This window comes from Alligator sinensis, unplaced genomic scaffold (genome assembly GCF_000455745.1).
Source record: "Alligator sinensis unplaced genomic scaffold, ASM45574v1 scaffold569_1, whole genome shotgun sequence".
Classification (NCBI taxonomy): Eukaryota; Metazoa; Chordata; order Crocodylia; family Alligatoridae; genus Alligator; species Alligator sinensis.
In genome coordinates, this window is record NW_005841914.1 from 2615511 (window position 1) to 2636270 (window position 20760).

Here is a 20760-nt window from a genome sequence, read left to right on the forward strand (position 1 = left end):
CAGCTGGAGCAAGATTACAAACCCATGGCACTGGTCTCCAAGCTGGAGAGCACAAGAAGAGCCCCATGATGCATGAAGCTATTGGCTCGGCTGGGTAGAGCATTAGAAACCCATTAGCCAGCCACCTTCCCAGTCACAAAAAGGACATCAGCTAGCCTGTACCAACATCCCTTTTTTGCATTAAGGCTTCTGAGAATTTGCTGTCAAGAAGTTGGTTGAAAGCCTGCTCAGGTGTCTCCATGCTACACTAGTCACAGCAGTAACTGCAGCATGGACAGACTCCAAGAGCATCAGCAAGGTAGAAACAGAGGCCTGGGATTTAACGTTGTTCTTCAGGTCAGCCTCTGATCCCAGCTATTGCTACCCAACTGCACTGAAGTTGGCAGGAGTGCACGCTCTTAGCAATTAGCCTGAGCTAAATCTCTGCAGCTGGGAAGCATCACAGCTCAAATCCCCGGGGGGAGAAGGGGACCTCGTAGCACACACTTACCAGTGGGTGCACTTGCTCTTGGAACCGAAGGATGGGAGCTCTGTCCCTGAGGTCTCCAGCAAGGTCTGCCAGGCTGTGGTAGGCAGCTCTACAACAGCGGAAACAGATTTCTCACAGCTTATTTCAGAGTAGAAGTAAATTTTAACCCCTAGTTCAGTGTCAGGACTCACAGGGAAGAAACAGCTTGTAACAAATCTCCCGTCCTTAAGCCCCTGGAATAGCTGCTCTAGCAGGAGTTTTTTATTTGCTAATGAACAAGCTGTTAATTAGGCACCGGGCTCCTTAACACTGCTGATGGTCCTCAGCAACTTGAGAACTGCATATTATAGGATGGAAGGGAGCATTGCTTGCCATATTCAAACTACTGGCTTCTCTATGGGCCTTTCCAGGTGAGATAAGGGCTATAGGCCAGGCAGCCACAGGTGGAAACCCTTACTCCCCCTGAAACAGTTCTCTCCTCTCGGTAGGAACCTGTGCCGTGCTACCCAGTTTGCCTCAGCTTTTATCTCACACTAGCATTTCATCAGGAGCATCAGCACGGATCTGGGGTTACAAACTGTGCTGTAGGATGAACACAGCCACCTGGAATCTGTGCCAGTCCTCCCAGCTGCTGCCCTTCTAGAGGGTCCCATCAATTATCCATTTAGTGTTGGTGATCTTTCCCATCTGGCAATGGATGTCCACAGACACCCCGGATAAATATTAAGTTCCTCTCCCGCATCGCCCCCATCCAGCCCAGCTGCCAGCATACTTACATCAGGTCACCAAAAGGCCAGCTTCACCATCCCTGATGATGCAGAAACGTAGCATGGAGCTAGTAGCACTCTGCTCCCAATTAAGAAAGGCTCAGCTGCCCATCATCAACCTTCAGGCTACACTTACCATTTGGCAGTTCCCAGCTCTCCCCATAGCAGAGACCTTCCTTCTAGCTGAGACCACAAGACTGACAAGAATGGGCCAGAATGATCTGGGGCCTCGAACTTAAAGAAAACATTACAGGCCCATTTTTAATCCCTCTCCATCACTATCTTCAGCTAAGTCACTCCTTTATTCTGTTAGCAAGAGAGAAGTGGGTCCAACATGTATTAGCAGCATAATGCAGAATAAGGCTTCCTCCCCCTCCAAGTTTGAACTCAGATAGCAGCAACATTCCCCACTTATTGTGATGCTTACTGTGATATTTAATGCACGCTCTTTGATTACTCTCTAAACAGAAGGTGTTTTAAAGCTGGGGTAAGGGAAGTATCAGCCTGCTGCTTGGGCTCTTTGGTAGGTGACAGACCTACCAAAAAAAGATATCACAAGATGCTGATTTGGTACTAACAATGGTCTGCACATGTAGTGATAGGGAATGGAGAGGAACTTCCCACAAGGTGCTGTGACTTGCCAACCCAAGAGCCGTTCCTTTTTATAGGGCCTCTTTTCAGGTCCTAGGATGGAGGGTATGAAGGGGCTGGGGGTAGGCTAGTAAAATTCACCCCCGGAGAAGAGCAGCTTTAGGAAGATGAGTTCCTCTTCCTTGCCTCCAGCATGGGAGCAGCTATAGCCAACAGCAGGTGCCAGGGATGCCTCGTCCACTGCCTCACACCAGGGAGTGCTCAGTGTCCCTCCCCGGCTGGAGAGAAGCTCAGGGTTTTGTAACCAAGTTTGTTATAGAAAAGTTGCACTGGTGATTGCATAGGAATGACTCTTCCACAACTGCACGGGGGTCACCATCCAGGAACAGAGCATGCTTGCCTGGTCCCAAGCAGAGCTGGCAGCCAGTATGCTCCTTAACGAGCAAAACATGCTCTAGGAGTTTGCTTCACATCGCTGATTACCCCGCTGATGAGCAAGATGTAAAAGAATGGCCTTTTAATGTCAAGCCCCATTAGAACAGCAGGAGTGAAATCAATATTGGCCAAACAAAAGGCCCAGCCTTGTTGGGCAATGAAGGCTGTACAAAATAACAACACTAATTATAAGGTAGAAGCAGCCAATAATGAAAACTACTAATCAAGACTTTTGCTGGTGCCCTGTTAGGTCAGGTCCGGGGTGGTCAGTGATTGACATCATCACAATCTCAAGGATGTTCTATGAAAGACATCAGAGATGCTACCCAAGTCCTCCTTTACTCACCAGTCATAGTCCTGCACCACACACCAGTCTTCTCCCCGCTGCCTGGGTGCATTCAGTGGTTTCTAACTGTGGGGTGCTGAGGAAAGCTGATCTAATATCCAGCTACAGGAAACCAACTGAACCTGATTCCCAGCATGTTGTTCTGTCGGCACCCTCCTAACAGACAGAAGTGCATAATCCCCTTCACTGCATAACACAACATCAACCCAAATTTGTCACCTGCTGTTTATATGGTAAAGAACAAACCGGCCCATGGATTAAGTCTACAAAGGACTTACTTGCTCCACTATCTACTTTGTAATTTAAGTGTGCTCCGTTTAACCACATAACGGATGAAGCTGACCCGCAGCCCTCTATCTTGAGACCTCCCAAGCAGCCTTGAATCCACTAGGTCCCATCAGTTCCAAGGCTGTAAGGGCACAGGACTGCACGTCTTGCTCATCAGGGGGGTAATCAATGGTGTGAAGCAAACTCCAGGAGCATGTTTTGCTCGTTAAGGAGCGTGCTGGCTCTGCTTGGAACCAGGCAAGCGTGCTCTGGTTGTGGACCCCCCTTTCCTGGTTATCGGCAGTAACCATTACTCCTATGCCATCCAGAGGTGCCCCTAGCTCACTGGGTGGAAACATTGGCCTTACAGGTGATAGATAGGACTGAACCAGTCTGACCACTGAACAGCTGGTCAAAGGACCAGAGCCGTTCCCACGGCCCCACCACTGTCAGCTCTACCTGCTAGCTTCTCTTCACCCAGCAGTGCCACCCGATGTGGACTGCAAGGAGGACAGTAAGCCCCATGGGCAGATGATGGAGTGCTTTATGGTGACCATGGCATCTGCTTGCATGATTTATAGGCAGGCCACAAATCACCTGCCACTAAGAATGCCTGGGAAGTAATTGGGATCAAAGTTCTGGGGCTTTACAGGAGAAGATGCACTGCTGCTGTGTTGGAAAAACCTTGTTCCTCCAAACTCCCCTGCTACATCCTCTTCGGGAACAGAGAAATTTCAACACCAGCCCCATCTCTGATGCAAATACTGAGAAACATAGCAAGGCATATGGGGTTATTCAGTGCCTAGCGCAAGAGCCTAGCTGCAAGAAGGGGGAAGGGATCTGCTTTCAGCTCTGAGTTTTGCAGGAAAAGATAGATTTTCATAGATTCATAGACATTAGGGGCTGGAAGAGACCTGGCAAGATCATCAAGTCCAGCCCCGCTGCCGTAGGCAGGAAGTCTGCTGCCTCAGGTGGGGACTGATTCCAGACTGGGGGCTCAGGAGGGAAGGGGTGAGGAGCTGGAACCACTCCCTGGTGATGTTTCAGGCAGAGGGTGCGCTCCCTGCCATGACCCAAGCTGACTGCCCTCCCTCCCTACCTCCCCCTGGTAGGAGCGGATGATGCTGAAAAGAAACACCATTCACCCAACACTCTTAGAAAGACCAACTGCTTTGTATTACAGATCAGTCAAGTATGTCTCAGAATCCAGCTCAGGCGGATGCCACTGGCAGAGTCTTGGAGATCTGCGGATACTCCAGCCCTCCCGCATCCCAGGCAGTAAAAAATAGACAAACTCTTCTTCCGAAACAGGGGGAAAATAAGAAAAGAGTGTGAAAAACCAAGGAGAAATCCAGCATCTTAGAGAGAAGCAGCAGGGCTCAGCCATACCGCGAGTCCAGCCGCGCTTCTCCTTTCTACACCGCTGGGCAGGGGGTGGACAGCTCCATGCCCGCAAAAGGGATGTGCATTCTCAAGCTTCATCTCATCCTGTTTCTCCCCCTCCTCAGCAGGGGTTAATGCTGGATCCAGGTCACCGCAGGGGTTTCCAGCTATGAAGCCGTCCCTTGCTCCCACAGCATTTTGCTCTCTGCTGGGGCTGCCAGCACTCAGTAGTAATCGTCCTTCTTGCCACCAGCTCCTTGGAGCCCCGTATGGTCCTTGTGCTCCTGAACCAGCTCCAGGTCATCATTATCATCCACCTCCCCTCCATGGTCTTCCTATGGGCAGGCAGAAAGAGGGGACATTAGCACCAAAGAGGCAGGGAGAAGCTCACGCACAGGGATGCAGGACTAGAAGGGGACTCTGGGCCACTGTGGCCAGTCCCTACCATTGCGGAAACCACATAATAACTCTTTGCCCAAGAAGGTCCATGAGGACAGGCTGTCCAGCCCCCCTGGCACAGAACAGCTTCAAAACCCCTAGGGACACCCCCGGCTACACATGTCGTGGCAATGAGCTCCACAAGTTAGTTATACACAGTGTGAAAGGAAACTTCCTGTTGTTACTTTTAAACCTGCTACCCAAGAGTTTCATTTTAGACACCCCCATGCCCAGCACTGTGAGAGCCAGTCAGTCGCAACCAGAAAATAAACCAAAAGCTCCATCTTGGGCTGTGCGGGGGTCTGGGGAGGGGCAAGAAGTGCCTGCAGATCCCCCATGCCTGGAACAACCAAGGGCTTGAGTGTGTCATAGGAGGGGGATTTAAAACATCTGAAGCCTCATTTGCCTCCACTGTTACTAGGGGCCTGATTTTCAGAGGTGCTGGCTGCCTGCCGCTCCCCCTGAAATCAATGGTATCTTGGGATGCACCTCTGAAAAGCAAACAAGTTTCTTTGGGTAAATGTGATATCTTTTATTAGACCAGCTAGTTGGAAAAAACTGTTCTCTGCAAGCTTTGGGGCACAAACACCCTTCTTCAGGTATAGAGAGAGCTTTGTGGTGAATTTTGTGCTCTCCTGGGTAGAATAGAAGCCAATATGCAAAACGTAGGTCTGTGAAAATGCAAATGCGTGGCCATGAGGATGAGAGGGAATGGGAGACATTAGGTGCGAGACAGGTAGGTACAGAGGAGGGAAAGGGGAATGTTGAGCTGGTGATACAATGTAGCTGGTAAAATGCACACAGGTTACCCGGGGTTATTGGATAGCAGGCAGGTTATAATGTGCCATAAATCCAATGTCTATATTTAGCCCAGGGATACAGGTTGTAGCTGTATTGGCCTACAGGCAAAAGGAATCAGAACTCATGGCAGAAGTGATATCTTTTATTAGACCAACTAGATATTTGCAAAAAAAAAATTATTTGCAAGCTTTCGGGCGCACTCTGCCTTCCTCAGACATAGGAGAATGCAACGATTGTAAAATTTCTCCTAGGTGAAAATAAAAATTCATATATTTAGTTCATGGTGTTTTGTATCCAGTAGATTTATGAAGTGAAGTTTGTAGGCTCACCTACAAAAGGTGTTTTGTAAATCCCCTTTGAGGATCAGAACTGAGAGACTGGAGAGAGAATGGCTGTCTTGTGAGAAGTGTGCACCAGTGTGCCCGAAAGCTTGCAAAGAACAATTTTTCCAGTTGATTTAATAAAAGATATCACATCTACCCAAAGAACTTTGTCTGCCTACGTCCTTAGACTAACATGGCTACAACCAACAACTCTGAAAAGCAAGGCCTGTTTGCATAGTTCACCAAGGCACCTGGGACCCAGAGTGCTGGGTGCTGCACAAGACACGGGGCATCAGTGCCCAGAGGAGGTGTCACGAGCAGGCAGCAGGACCTCAGGGGATCCATCAGAGCTGTTCAGACACTGATGGGCTGACCTTGGTTCCTATTCCCAAACCCACTCAGGGAACAATCGTCCTGCAGAAGAGGGCAGGGAGGGGACATCAATGTCATACAATTTCTTGCTCCTGATCTTCTTGGTATTCATCCAGGGGGTCTTCCCTGTCCTTCTCGGGTACAACAGCTTCCTGGAAAACATAGGCAGGGCAGACATTACTACAGCAGCCTGGTGTGATCATCCAGAAGAACACCTCCTCCCCTGCTTCCCAGGGCATAGTCAAGCAGCTCTGGAGAACAGGACTGCCCTAAGGTATAGAGGAAGCTGAATCAAGACCTCGGGACATCCGTGAAGGACAGTCTACAGAGCTTCTGATTTACAGCCACTCCGATTGGGTCTGCATTTCACTGTCACTTCCCATCTCACCTGACAGGCTGAGCAGCCAGGGGCCATCTGGTCCATGTGGACGGTGCTCTCGTGAAGAGCCACCTGCACTGCGATCCCATGCAAAAGCCTCACAAACAGCAATAGAGCCAGCTCGCTACCCGTTCCAACACCCACCAGATCTGGGAGGAGCTCACTGTAGCCTTGCTCAGGGCTACCCTAACCCCAAGCCTGCTTGCTGCCCTGGCTACAGAAAACCAGCTGGTGGAACAGAAACTTGGTGCCAGATCAAGACTGAGGAGGGGCAGACAAAGCAGCAGGCTCAGACAGTGAAAAAATATGTAAGCAAGAAAAAACTGGAGGTAGGAGAGGTGCTTCTACAAAAGGATCTTGGCTTCTTCTGCTATTTTATGTTATCTACTGTCCCCTCGCTGAGCAAGTCTGATTAAGAGTTAAATCCTGTTTATCACTAGCATTTTACATAGTTCTGACTCCTGCAGCATCCAGACTGAGAGAGAGAGACTTCTCAATAGCTGGACTGCAATAAGCTAATGATTACAAAGGACCTCACAGCGGGCTGCTTTGAAACTTCATGGGATGGAAAGTCCTCAAAACAATGGGCCCCTCTTGCTTTAACTGAAGGAGAATCACCATTTCCCATCACCGGGACAGGTCTTACGATATGCAGCCATGCAGCTCTGATTCCATCTAGCAGAAGGCAGTGAGGTATGCACATGCTAGCCTGTTTATAGTTAAGCTGATCACGAAACATCACTGCCATCTGAAAGGAGTCAAAAGTCAGCATGGGTTCTCACTACAAAAGCTCTCACAACTCCTCCAAAAGTACCTGCCTTCTGCCTGTACAGTGTGATCAGCTCACTCCAGTCCTGTATGAAGGCAAGGATTTAACGTGCTAACTCTTTTCAGTCAGGCCCTGGACAGACAAAACATTTATGCTGTTGTTGTGAGCATTACACTGATGGAAAAAAGAAGCTGACAGATGATGCAAAAGCCTACGTAGGGGCAAATCAGCCTGAGAGTTACCCTTGGAAGAATCAGTGCTTGAACTATGCCAGTGTAGCTGCCACTGGTTTAGGTTTTGTCTGTCTCCAACCATCCAAAAGTAGCCAGTTGCTCAAGGCAAACAGGTAGCATTACTTAGCAGGGAGGTGCAAGTAACAGTCACTTATTGTATGAGCTACCCCAGGAGACCTGCATGTCAGTCTGCTCCTGATCCCAGCCTGATGTACATCAGCATAAAAAACCAACGTACACTGCCCAGGGTAATGCGTGCGTCTGTCCAGGGTCTCAGAGTGACTCTGTACAGCACTGCAGGAGATACAGTTGCTCTCTCAAGACCTGTTTCACTGGCTTGGGACTCTTTTAAGCTTTGCTCCTGATCATCACTTTACAGCCTGACAGACAAAATGCTCCTTTTAAAAACAAGTGACAAGGAGAACATTCAGCAGCTTGTCAAAACGAGCTCAGATTTCCCCATTGCAGAATCTGACTCCAGACAGCAGGAAACACTTGGCAAAATAAATGTCTCCCTTCTGCAAGCAAGCAGGTAGGATCTTCGCAAGGGCCACTGATACCAAGAGACCACCCCAGACAAGTCACAGAGGAGGGGGCCCCACTGGGCTGGACCCAAGGTCAACAGAGGCCAGCAGCCTGCCTCTGACACTGCCCAGCACCACAGGCCCTAAAGCAGAAGCAGTCCCTGGTAGTAGATGTGGATAATCAACCTCTGCCCCCTGGAACTAGTGTCATTAGGGGACATCCTGATTTCCAGTAGGTAAGAGAGGGAGCCACTCGGATCAGGCAAAGCAAAAATGAGTTGTGACACCACTGCACACTGCTGATATCCACATGTGTACCTCATCCCTGTGTGAATCTTGCTACGGTCCTGGCCTCTCAACAGCATCTGAGAGCAATGAGTTCTGATTTAAACACTTTATTGTTTAAAGTGATTTTTTTACTGAATGCAACAGTGGGCCCCGAGACTAGGAGACCTACCCTGTCCAAACCGCTCACCTGCTGAAGCAGAGCATTACCAGGGCTGTGTAAGCCATGGCCTTGGCTTCACCAACCCAATGGAGATGGCAAGCTGTCACAATAGGAATAATGCAATCAAATTTCTTCACCCTTCTCCTCACCCCTAATGAACCGATGGCATTGGGATGCTCAGGTCCCAGTCTGGGACTGGAGAAGGGGAAAATGCGTTGCAGAACTACTGAGCGGAGAATGGGAGCCATGGGATGTGAGTGCACCAACCACTGGAGCAAGATGCGTGAGAGAGGATGGCAGCATTGCTGGTGGCTTTTGGGGGCCAAAAGAAAATTTGGAATGGACTCAGCAGACTCAAGCTGTACAAAATTAGGAGCAGGAGGGACTCTCTCACTGCCAGCTCATCAAGGCGTACCGGCGAGCAGCTTCTGGTGGTACAGCATAGAGGTCGGTGGGTGGGAAATCTTTGAAGGCACCTGCCCTCTCCTGCCTGCCCATACCCCTGCAGAAGTGGCTTCCCATCCCTTTAATCACCTTCACTGGCTTCTCCTTTGTCCCCTCCTTCTCCGGTCTGTTGTGCTCCTTGAACTTGTCCAAGGCCCCTGGCTTCTCCTCAAAGTCCGGTCTCTCCAGCTCAGCCTCCTCAAATTCGTCTTCCCCTTGGTTGTTGGGATCCTGGGCTGGGTCTGCAGCATCATCGGGCAACTGGGGAGAGAAGCATCTCGTTAACACCAAGCTGGTCCCGCTCATGACTGCATCCAGGTCTCACCAAGGGAGCCAACAAGGTTGGAGAGTTGGGAGAGCTGCTGCTTGAATGGCAGCCCGAGACTGCAGCCTCCGGGAGGAAGACCTTTCCCACCTCCTCCAGGCTCATTGTACGGGAGCCCTCAGATCAGCCCACAAGCAGTACAGTTAAAGGAGGGGATGGGGTCACACAGAGCTGGCAACTCTGCCTTCTCCTTCCACAGCCCCCACTCCTGCTGCTATCCCATCCTGAGTCCACTCCAGGGGTCTTTCCAGGGTAGCCAGTTTGGTTCAACTCCTGATAACCTCTACCAGGCTTCAGTGTTAACAAAGCTCAAACAAGGTGTGGCCTGGAGCCTTGAGCAAGGGAGGAAGGAAAGCAACACTCAAACACTCACGCCAGGGAACTGGTTTGCCCTGCTGTGATGGAAGAGCTTGTTTGCAACACACTGATGACCCTGAATCAACCCTTGATAGGAAGCGGCTGCAATCTCTATGCATTAAACCACTTTCAAAAGGAAAGTTGCCTTAAGTAAAAAGGCGACACACTAGGCCTGCTGTAATTACTTAGGACAGTCTCCTGCCCAAAAGAACGAGGATGGTTTTCTAGGCACCGATGTTGTCAGGAGACATGTCAATGCACCCACTGCTCTGGACTGTGGGAGAGCCAAGACTTCTGCCCCGCACCACAAATATGCCTGGTGACGGACACGTCAGGCCTGAGCTGAGGATAAGGGGGAAGGAAATCATTTCTTGTGCTTAATATCTGCTCTCATTTTGCTATGGCATCCTCCTCCACCCAAGGGAGGCTGTTGTTTCTAGAGAAGCGGAAGCAGCACTGAGATGCCTATGCGGGAGAGATACCACCTGGACACAGCTGCGTCCTCGCCGGGGAGGCAGAGGAAGGTGACTGTGCAGGGGTCATGGCTGTGACACCACTGTGGAGTCCTCCCCTGGTGCAGTGACCTGCAGGCCTGGCTGTGGTCTTTGCAGACCCAGCATCACTGGGGACACAAGCCGCTCTGCGTGGAGGCCAGGGATAGAAGGGGCAGGGGAAAGCTGTTTCTCTCCGAGGTCACTACTCCTCTCTCACCGCATAGGGGAGCAGCTGCTCTCTCCTTCAGCCTCTCCCAGAGGGAGAAGAAAGACTGACCAGGGACTGTGAAAGCAATAATACTTGGCACTTCACACCCTCAAAGCACTTTACAGCCCTTCAGCTAATTGACAGACAGGGCCAAACAATGATGCTTCCTCAGAGCTGGTGCCAGTGTATTTTCCCTGCTGTTGGAGGAGCCTTGCAAATGGCTGAGCCCTCTCCTTCCACCCACGCTGTGCTTCTCTGGCCCTCTCCATACTGTAACCCCTTTTTCTATGACCAGGACCATCTCCCCATGGCCCCCTCCCAGTGAGGCAGGATCTAACCAGGGTTCGTCTCCTATTCATCCCTACAAGAAGAGCAAGGCGCCAACTCCCAACCGGAGATGCACCGTAACAGATTATGGAAAACCACTTTGCCAACGGCCCAGCTCACGCACAGACCAGTTCTGGGCCTCCTGACACTCACTGGTGGGTAATTATACTGATTTTTCAGATGAGGAACCTGAGGCAGGGAATGGCTGGTCTGCAGAGAACTGGTGGCAGGAGCTGGGATGAAAACTCTTGGCTCCCAGTACTGTGCTGACCACATCTTCCCTTGAGCACTTCAATAGGAGCTGTGTTAAAAACTAAAATCAATAATCCCCCATTGTCCCTCATTAAAATAAAAACTTCTAGAGCCGGGAGGATGGTTTTGGAGTGACGGTGACACTGACAGCATCTACGGGCATAAGAGACTGGGTCAGACTGCAGGCCCACCCAGCCCCGAGTCCTGTCTCTCTGCGGGTGTTAAAGGGCAGAGGATTTAATCAGGGCCTCTCTAGACTGACCTTCTCCCTCCTTGTCACCCCCTGCAGCTTCTAGTATCTGCTATAATAGGAAGAGTGGTCTTTCTAACCAGACTCACGGGAGGTACCTAGGTGGCACCTGAGTGACTCATCTTACCATTGGCTCCTGGGCAGCTGTGTCCTTCTGAGAGTTCAAGTTCTCTTCTCTTTCAATCATGCCAGCATCTGCAAGGAAAAAGGATGTGAAAAGTAGGCCCTTCAGTCCAAACACCTCACTAGAGGAGCAGCAAAAGACACCGTGGCTGGTGTGAACGGGAGGCAGGTTAGTGCCGTTGCTCAGCGATGGTGAGTTATGGTATCATCGTTGCCTGCTTCACTAGTCAGCACCTAAACAGGCTACAAGCTCATATTTGCTACTTCTAGAGGCAAGGGAAGGGGCAACTTTTGCATTTGAGGCCGGTGGGGTCCTGCAATTCAGCCCCAACATCCAACCTGGGAGTCACTTTTGCCCTAGCCCAAACACGGGGTCTCCTGCTGCCTCAGCTGCACCCCCCTGTGCCAATACCCATACCTTCCACACATCTCCAGGGCCCCCCATTGCTCTGCCAACACCACCTCCCACAATGGCAACCCCCGAAGTGTGGGGGGTATGTTGGCGATACAGAAAATCTCTGCCATATCCAAAACTAGTAAGGTGGGGAACAGCAAAAAACACACGCAAATGACTATGCAAATAATTGCATAGCCCAGAGTTACTGCATTGGCAGGGCTGGAGGGGGGGGCTGCATCACTGCAGGGCTCACAAGGCACAGTCTGTACCTTGTACATGGGATAAGACAGGGGACTGCCGTTCACTTTCTTCCCTTAAGTCAAGGGTATAGGAAAAATGATTCCAGGTGACAGTAACAGCAAGGAATTTGCAATGATGCGTCTCCTTTTCAGGGGCTTGATGCCCCCTGCCACGTCAGGTCCACCCCTCTGAGCCCCGGGAAGTGGCGAGATAGCTGGAGTCCGGCTGCAGGGCGGTGGGATTTCCGAGCCGCCAGCTGCTCAGGCGCTAATCTTGTTTTCAGGGAACAGTTTTTCCCTTGGGCTCCTGCGGAGTCTGGGCGGTATCCATGGCAACAACCCAGTTGTGCAGCCAGTCAGAGCATCACTCGCGGCCAAAAATGTGCCACCGCGGGCTACAGGTCAGTGCCGCCTCCACCTTTGCTGGGGCATGGGCTGCTGATAACGAGACGACGACAAAATAAAAGGCACAGTGCTGGGGCGGGAGGAAAGAGCAGCCCCGCTGAGGGTCGGCTAGTGGGAGCAAGGTCGCTAGCTATGCTGACTTTTGGGCACAGGCTGGAGAGCGGCACTGGGCTTGGCACAGCTCTTGCTTTCTATGAGAGGGAGGCCCAGACCTAAAGCCTGGACCGAGAGCCCATCGGATTTGGCCCCGGATCCACATTTCACCAGTAGGACCCAGCTCTGGCCCTGAACGCAACAGTCACTCCAAGCACTGATTGAGAGTCCATAGGAGCACGTAGCCATGGATAACGGTGAACGTCCTGCCACATCAGACTGTTTGGGCTGACCGTATATTTAGCTTGAGGCCACAGGGCTGACGTAGCAGGATGCTGTTTCTGCTCCCTCGTTCCCTAGACTGGCACGGCTAAGGTGGCAACACTGGGCGCATCTACACGAGATATTTAGTGCGGGGCTGCCCAATTAGCAATACAGTAGTCTCAACACCTGCAAGTGCAGCTCTATTAGGCCGCCAGAAATGAATCAACTCCACCGCAGGTTAGTGCTTGTACATACAAATACTGTCCTGTGGCAGTGGTCTTTAGTGCGCAGCAATGTACATGTAGATGCTGACAGGTCTGGCAGGAGGGTGCTAGTCCCGCATTGGAGCCCCCTCGTGCCCTGGCCAGTCCCTCTGTACATGCTGAGATGGGTCCAAGCGGCGCTGGGCTAGCAGGCTGACCCCCTGGGTCCCATGCCGGCTAGGGCTGCTCCGACCCAGCTCAATGTGCTGCATTCGCCAGGCGCACATGAAGACATGGCACCTGGGAGCAATGAACTCCAGTGCAATATGAGCTGGAGTTTATTGCTCCACGTTAATAGCACATATAGATGCACCCACCATGTCCCACGGTGGTTTGAGTGGCTGACAAGTAAGACCAGAGCCCTCAACAGTCATATCTCCGAGGGACTTTTGGGTTGAGAAGAAAGTCCTGTCGAAGTGGTGCCCACCACAAGGCGAGGTGCAAAGCAGGACACACAGACAGCAAACTCAAGTGGCGAGGGGTATAATGAAAGGAGTTCTGCATTAATTAATTAATTCAGAATGAACGCATCAAACCCATTGCTCTCCTTACCTAGTTGGTAGCACACCGAGTGTGCCTATAGACACCTGCGTATTTCAAGCTATATAGTTTCCAGAACGCATCCCAATCTCTCGTTCTGGGGTGATGAGGCAGTTCTTCTCCCAGGCTTGCAGTCCAAGCCATGCTCCATTTGATCCAGTATCCTAGGAGCCTGGAGACGTCGTCCAGAGTGAAAACAAAATGGACAGAAAAGACCTAGTTCTGCCTCCGATGTTGCTTAAGACTCCCGAGGAAGCGGCAGGGCGGTGTGAAGGGGACTCATCCATTTTGAGAAAGATCCTTCCCCATCTTGTTCATTAACTCTCCTCCGTGAGAGCAGCTCTAACGAGGGCCTTGCGCAGGGAGGGGCAGAGTGTCTGTGCTGTACATCCCCAGCAGTGACTCCATATTCTTGGAACATCAAACAAGAGCCCTCCGGGCGGCAGTGCTCCCAATTAGACAGCCGCATGGCCGGGGCAGTGAAGTCACTCCCTAGGGTGTCGATTCCAATTAAGACATGGAGGTCAAGCCCGGCTGGTCACGGTGTTCTCTGACACCCACAGCATGGCTGTTCCCTCCAGAGAGGAATTTGCTTTGATGTGAAGCAATTAGCTTGATTCCACAGAGGGGACTTGTTGCAAGCAGGTTGTTTAAAGCTGAAATAGCAGCTGAACGTGTCTATGAGGGTGGATGGGGCATAGCGGCCTTGGTGCAAGAACACATCTCCTCTTCTGCAAACTTCTGCCCAGTCTTGTCTGGGCACTGGCCCAGGTCATGGCAGGAGCAATTAAATACCCAACTGGGGGACTTGTGCCCTAGAAGGGAACTGAACTTATGATTTGGAGGCTTTCTCCCTGCCCCTCTTATGGCCCTATTATCCAAGGTTCATTGACGCTACATGCCTCTTGCTGCCTCTTCACACCCCACTGCTTTTCCTAATCCTGGCCCTCCCTGGAGCAGTGAGTGACAATTATGCTAAGATCCCCTCCCAAGAGACTAGGCTGAGTCCACCAGGCTGGGTGATTTAAGCTAGTGTTTGAAACCAGGACCTCAGAGACCGTAGGAGTCCCAGCTCCCCAAACTCCCTGCCCTATTCCATTCACAATCACAGTAACCTGCCTGTGTACAAAGGATGCACATAAAAGTCCTGTTTCCCTGAACCCAGATGGGATCAAATAGCCATTTTTCCCAAGCCTTTTTCTAGCCTTTGGTTGGCCAAAAAGGTCTCTGACTTGGCTCAGATTCACCAGTGCTATAAGTACTTTTCCTAGGTGCCTTTGGGACTTCTTTGCTGCCTTCTCTGTTTCTGGAGGTGCCTCTGCTCCTTCTCAGTCACATGCCCTGAAGCAATCAAATTAATCTCGCTGCATCTGGATGCTGGGAAATCCTTGGACCACAGGGCCCAGCCAGGATCCTGACTTCCAAGTGTCCTTGGTTTCACCTATTACTAAACAAAGGGGTACTAAATCCCTCACTTGGCCTGAATGGAAGGCTCCCCCACCCCATCAGGTCATGGGAGGTGGTGTGACTGCCCAGCCCCTGGCATAGCCCTAATTATAAATTGTGCCTGTGAAGTGAGGTGAGAATAAAGCTCTTCCCTTACAAGCTAGGGCAGTGAATTATTCATGAGCTAGTTTCCTGGCCTTCAGATGAACTCTAACACTAGGTCAGCTACCTTTCTTCCCCCTCCTTCTCCAGGGGCCGAGCCCCTGCGGGACCTCGGAAGGCAGTTTGATCAGCAGACAGTGCCTTTCAGACATCTGCCGAAGAGTTCAAGTGCGGGTCTCCTCCAGCTGCCCAGATGTGCAGACTCACAGGCTGCCAAGCGGTAAGCTGCACTTGGCTGGCCGGCCTATAGAATTAGCTGGTCTTGGGAATGGTTTGATCTCAGCCCCCAAAGGACCCTAGGAAATCCCTCCCAGGTTGCTTTGGTATGCAGGAGGTTGCATTCAGGGAACATCCAGGTTGGATGGAAGTGCTCTCTTGCCACCCAACAAGGTGATGCTGAGGAGTCCTCAAAGGAGAATGAGGACATCAGCCTCGCCTGCACATGCTGTGGCAAGGGGTCCCTTCTTTTCCTATTCCTGGAGGGGAAAGCCCACCCCCCCCCAGCATCTATAAGGACGCTGTTACTCAAACTATGGCTGCTTCCATCAGCAGCAACCACAACAAGGAGTTTGCAATGGGGTTGTTTAAGCCAGTCCTCATTTCTTCCCATTGCTAGGCAGAGAGGAGATGGCTTTGTAAAGGCCTTTGCGGTTTCATAACAAGCCACTCTAGCAGTGACTGACCCAAAGCAGGGCCGGGGACACCTGGGGCATTACACGTAATTATTCTAGCGATGCAAAGATCCTCCAGCAGTGCTGAGACATCCCAATGGGATCGAGCAAGGACATGCAAAGAAGGAAACGACTAGCAGCCCTGAGGAGAGCGAGGGAAGGTTGGGGCTGTCTGAAAGACGTGATTTCTCTTGATACCACACCAAATGATGGAAACCTTACCCATTTCGAGTTCCTCATCGTCGGTCCCTTCCTTTTCTGCCTCTTGATTGGCTATGTGAGGCTCTGCCCCTCTCTTCTGATTGGGCAGCGGTAAGTTGCCATTCGGCATCGCTTGCTCAGGCCGGGTGTCAAAGTGAAGGCTCTTTGGATAATTATGCACTTGTTCTTCATCCATTTGGGCATTCACTTTGTTGACGATGTCCTGCCAGCTGCAGTGAAGTAAGAACAAAAAAAGAGAACAGCCCTTACAGCAGTAAGCCCCAGAGATATTTCAAGATGGCATTTCATAACCTAAGTGCAAGCAGGAAAAACTCCAACTGCATGCAAACCCCTGCCTAATTGCACATCTTTGGCAAAAGTAGCAGATTTCATTTGTGGTCCCTGCCAGCTGCATGAAAAAGAACAATTAATATGCTGCATAAGAGCAAAATAAATTATGCGTCATAAATGCAAAGTATTATTATTGCAGGGGTTTGGGTTGTATTATTATTAGAACTGCTTTAATCTCTTATTCATGCGCTGCAATAATTTATCTGTCCAGAAACAACAATATTTTCTCCCACTCTAAATTGCTACGTATTCATACCGCACACGAATGAGAAGACATAAAGTTCCCTTCTGGAAATGCTATCCAATCAAAAGTCCTATTTCTGCTTAGCACAACAGTAATGGCATTACTACCATCACCTAGAATACTTGGCCCAAACCCTGAAACATCATTACTGAAAGCTGTAGAGGTTTGAATTGTGCATGTAGAAAGCCTCCCCGCCATCCCCTCACTCCCAATAAAAAATAAACATTATTGCAATATAGCACAGCTGTTCTGCTTCTGTAGGGGGATTTTAATAAGATTTCTTTGTTGCAGTAACTGGCATGGATGTTGTCGTGAAACTCCATCTGTAGCTCCTTTTGGGGTGTCTGTCTCTCCTACAGCCCAAATCTGTGACCTGGGTCAAGCTAAAAACAATTATCCACGCTGCTCTGTCTCTGAGAGAAAAGGCAAGCCCTCCTGAGCAGCCATGAGCTGCTCCTGGAGATTTCTTCTTCTCCATCATGCTTTACACAGGTTCCTGTTTCCAGCCGTACTTAGGCCTACCTTGTATCGCCTTCCCTACTTGCACAGCGAGTGTTTTATAGGGCATTAACAATGACCAGCAACAGGACAGATGCCAAATGCAATGCTCTTCTTCAATTCAGTATTCTCACCCATCAGGTATCTCCACAACCTCACAAACCTCTTTTGACATCCATCATCAGAGCCTGTCCCTACAGCTGTACAGAAGTGAGTTGTGGGGAGGTGGAGGTCACAGGGGTGGGCAAGGCATAGGTGGATCTGCCATTAAAATGCATGGGGCCAGTGCACACAACTCCTTCCACTTCACTGTCTTATAGAAGCCAGCAAACTGCTACCACGCAAGCTTTTATCCAGGAAAACAGCACTTGACTTCCACTTTGGCTTCCCCCAAGAGAAACAATCAAAATGTAAAGATGCATTCAGAATTTATCTGTAATTTGATGGTCTAATCTGGCCTCTGAACTAGCTCCTTATGTTGGAAGAGCAGCATTTTTTTGCCTTTGCACCGGCTTTAATGTATATTTTGGCACTGGTATTTCCGGAAGAACGTCAGTGTGATGTTCTCCTCCATATCACAAGCATTATCCCAGGTGAACAGCAGTTTTCTTTGATGACTGCTTTGATAATATCTTAAAGTTAGAGCCATTCAGAGGGAATACACCCTTCTAAGTATGAGTGATCATATATGATCATTCTGTCATCATGAGTCAAATACCCTTGGTTCTATCTACAGGAGTCTGCTGACCTTCTTGGCTGGGCATGTGTAATCAGGGAAAATCCAGTCCATCTTTTCTCTAAGCCAGTTGGGTTTCTTAAGTCTTTCCATCCCAGCGGCCTTGGTGGAGTGCAGGGAGCAGGGCTCCTCTGTACCATGTGCTGTCCAGACACAGAGGCTGAAGAGAGAGTGAGGGTGGAGGACAGGAAAGGAGACGGTCTCCATCAGAGCGTGGGTGACAACTCCAAACAGAATCCAGCTGCCTCCCTTCTGGCTTTTCTGTAGCTCCAGATCTAACAGGAGCAACCTCTTCTTTGTTTCAGTAAAGTAAGTGGACGTGACCATTCAGAGACATTCAGGCAGGAGAGACGCTGTGTAAGAAGGTGCTGAGTTTGCAGAGTCGCTTCGTGGGTAACAGCCAGGCTTTGAGGGATGGCACTGGTGGAAAGCTCTTTTCCTTGTGCAGAATGCTCCTGCTAACTGATCTCCAGAGAGCTCCACATCGATTGCAAGCCTTTCTGAGGAGGGACCAGACTTCTGCTGTGTGTGCAGGGTCCCTCTCCAGGACTGGGGCTACTCAGCACTACAGCAAGACAAATAATAATGATCCATGGCATAATCCGGGGGTCGAAGGCACACCTCTGCTCCGAATCCTCCTCTATTTGCAAGTGATTCCAGAGCATTCTCCCTCTGGGACGAGCTCGAAGGGACGCATATTGCTGCATACAGAGAAGCCCTTTGCACTTAACTAATAAAAATTGTAACCCTAAGGGGCAGGGAATTTTAATATCAAGGCTCCAGCTAAGTCCAGAAGTTTATATTTCTTGTCCAGCTAGGCCAAGGTCCAGCTAAACTGATGTTCACTTACTCCATTAAGCAAATCAATAGAAAACAGCTAACTTCAGGGGAGGAAAAAGGACAATGTCCATATGCTTCTTAGTGTCCATGTTCCAAGTGTGCAAGACTTTTCAGAGAGGCACCCCTTGCTGCTATACTGGAGACCTAGACCAAGCACCAACTCCATCCACGGGAGAGGACAAAATCCCCCTTGAGAAGAGGGTGGGAAATCCAGGGCGCAGACATTCAGCTCAGCCCTGGAAGCAAAGCCAGAAGTTGCCTACTGCTCCTAGTGTGCCGTATAGCCTTGATGGTAACAGACCTTCAGCTTTTTCCCCGATTGCTCCTGCAGCGCTTGACAGATTACTGATTAATTAGGAGAAAACATGAGTGTGCCTCAGCTTTAATACATAGGTTAATGCTTCTTAATGAGAGGAGCTGGAAGGATCCCCAAACCGCCCTGCTGCTGAAGACGTCTGGCCCCTATTACGTTGTATTCCTTCAGCTGGCTCAACCCCACGTTATTTCATCTATTTAAATTGCCCACTGCAGAGGGAGGGAATGTCTGGCATAAGTTCCCACAAAATACCTCCCTGCTGGTTCTTCCAGCTCAGATTAACTCCAGGCCCTGAACCCTACTCAAATAACTCCTCCCCAGTGCATGCACCTATCCCATGATGCTGAGCTGCTGGCCATACGAAGACCAGAAGAGTCCTGCACATGGTGCCCTGTTGCCTTCTTTAACATGGAAGCAGAACCCATGCAGACGATGCATCCCAGCATGCAATGCTACCTCTGAATGGGAGCAGCCGTCTGCTCGAATCGAGACACAGTGTTGTGCATTACAGCCTCTAGGCCAGGGGTGGGCAAAATGCAGCCTGGGGGCTGGATGCGGCCTGCCAGGCCATTCTATCCGGCCCGTGAGGCCCTTAAAAAATTTAGAAAATTAATATTAATCTGACCTGGGCTGCTTGTCATGCGGCCCTCGATGGCTTGCCAAAACTCAGTAAGCGGCCCTCTGCCCAAAATAATTGCCCGCCCCTGGACTAGGCACAGCTCAGGTCCAGGAGGAGCACAGCTTACTGGGACCTGCAATCGCCATTAGTAGTATCTTTCTATAAAGGACGATGCTGAGCAAGAGGAAAGAGGTCAGGGGGCCGGTCTCGAGAGCGGCCTGTGGCCAGGCTTGCTCTGCACACCAAAAGTAGAGACCAGTTCTGCGGTACCAACCTTTGCATTTGCACGTGTTTGTTCCCTGCTGAAGGGCGGTCCTCGGGAGTCTGCACCTTCTCCGGCGTGGACGGGCGTTTCGGATCAGGTGCTCCCCCACCAGGAGGTTGGTTCTCATTTTTTCTCCCCGCACTGCCCATCCCCACCTTCTGATCCTGCAGAGAGGAAAAACATTCAGAGGACCCGTACAATTTCCCTGTGCTGTTCAGCTCTCACAGTGCCCCTTGAATTTGGCAGCCTCAGGGTTTTAGGTCATAACATTTTTCCGCAGTAAATACTAGGATACAACTTACTGCACAGGCTGAGATGCAAACCCCAGTTAGCCAGGCGTCCATATTCTGAGCGTAGGAAAGTCACTCCTTTCCCAGACAGTGAAGAAGAAATCTCTCTCTTTGGTGGCCTACATGCAATGCATTTTGCCTTGTTCACAAAGTGTCCATGTAGCAAAGAGCAACACAACGGCCACACCGTAAAATAAGGGAACAATCAAGGCTCCAAAGCACTACAAGTATACAGTAATTTTGCTTTTCACCATGCAATTAATGCTAATTCATCCTCACAACCCCCTGCCAGGTAGAAGGGCTTTTATTATCCCCAGGGGAAACATGGAGGACCAGAGGGAATGAAAAAGTTAAATACACACAGCCAAGAACAGAGCCCGTTGTCCTGAGTCTGAGGCCAGGACAATGACCATGGGATCTTCCTTCTGAGCATGCGCAGGAGGCCTTTACTCCCAATTCAAAGTCTCCCGAGGGGGGTCTGGCTCTGTCACAGCCCTGCACTGAAGCATGAGGCCAGCACATAACGAAGGGAACTCAAGTCTTACTCTCCCCAACACCAGCTGGAAAGCGGAGGTGCTAACACTGCACCCCTCAA

The 20760-nt window shown here is 50.4% G+C and overlaps 1 protein-coding gene across 1 annotated transcript in view; it reads right to left on the bottom strand.

Moving 5' to 3' along the window:
* Window positions 1-4032: 4032 nt before the first annotated feature.
* LOC102376440 (Golgi integral membrane protein 4-like) overlaps window positions 4033-20760 on the bottom strand; it is a 63158-nt gene continuing 46430 nt past the window's right edge. Inside the window, exons 9-14 of the mRNA XM_006018846.3 lie at window positions 19885-20039; window positions 16028-16236; window positions 11330-11397; window positions 9080-9250; window positions 6273-6344; window positions 4033-4593 (exon numbers count right to left, since the gene is read on the bottom strand). Of these exons, the coding sequence (XP_006018908.1) occupies window positions 4483-4593; window positions 6273-6344; window positions 9080-9250; window positions 11330-11397; window positions 16028-16236; window positions 19885-20039 (786 nt within the window). The 3' untranslated portion in view covers window positions 4033-4482. The remainder of the gene's footprint in view (window positions 4594-6272; window positions 6345-9079; window positions 9251-11329; window positions 11398-16027; window positions 16237-19884; window positions 20040-20760) is intronic.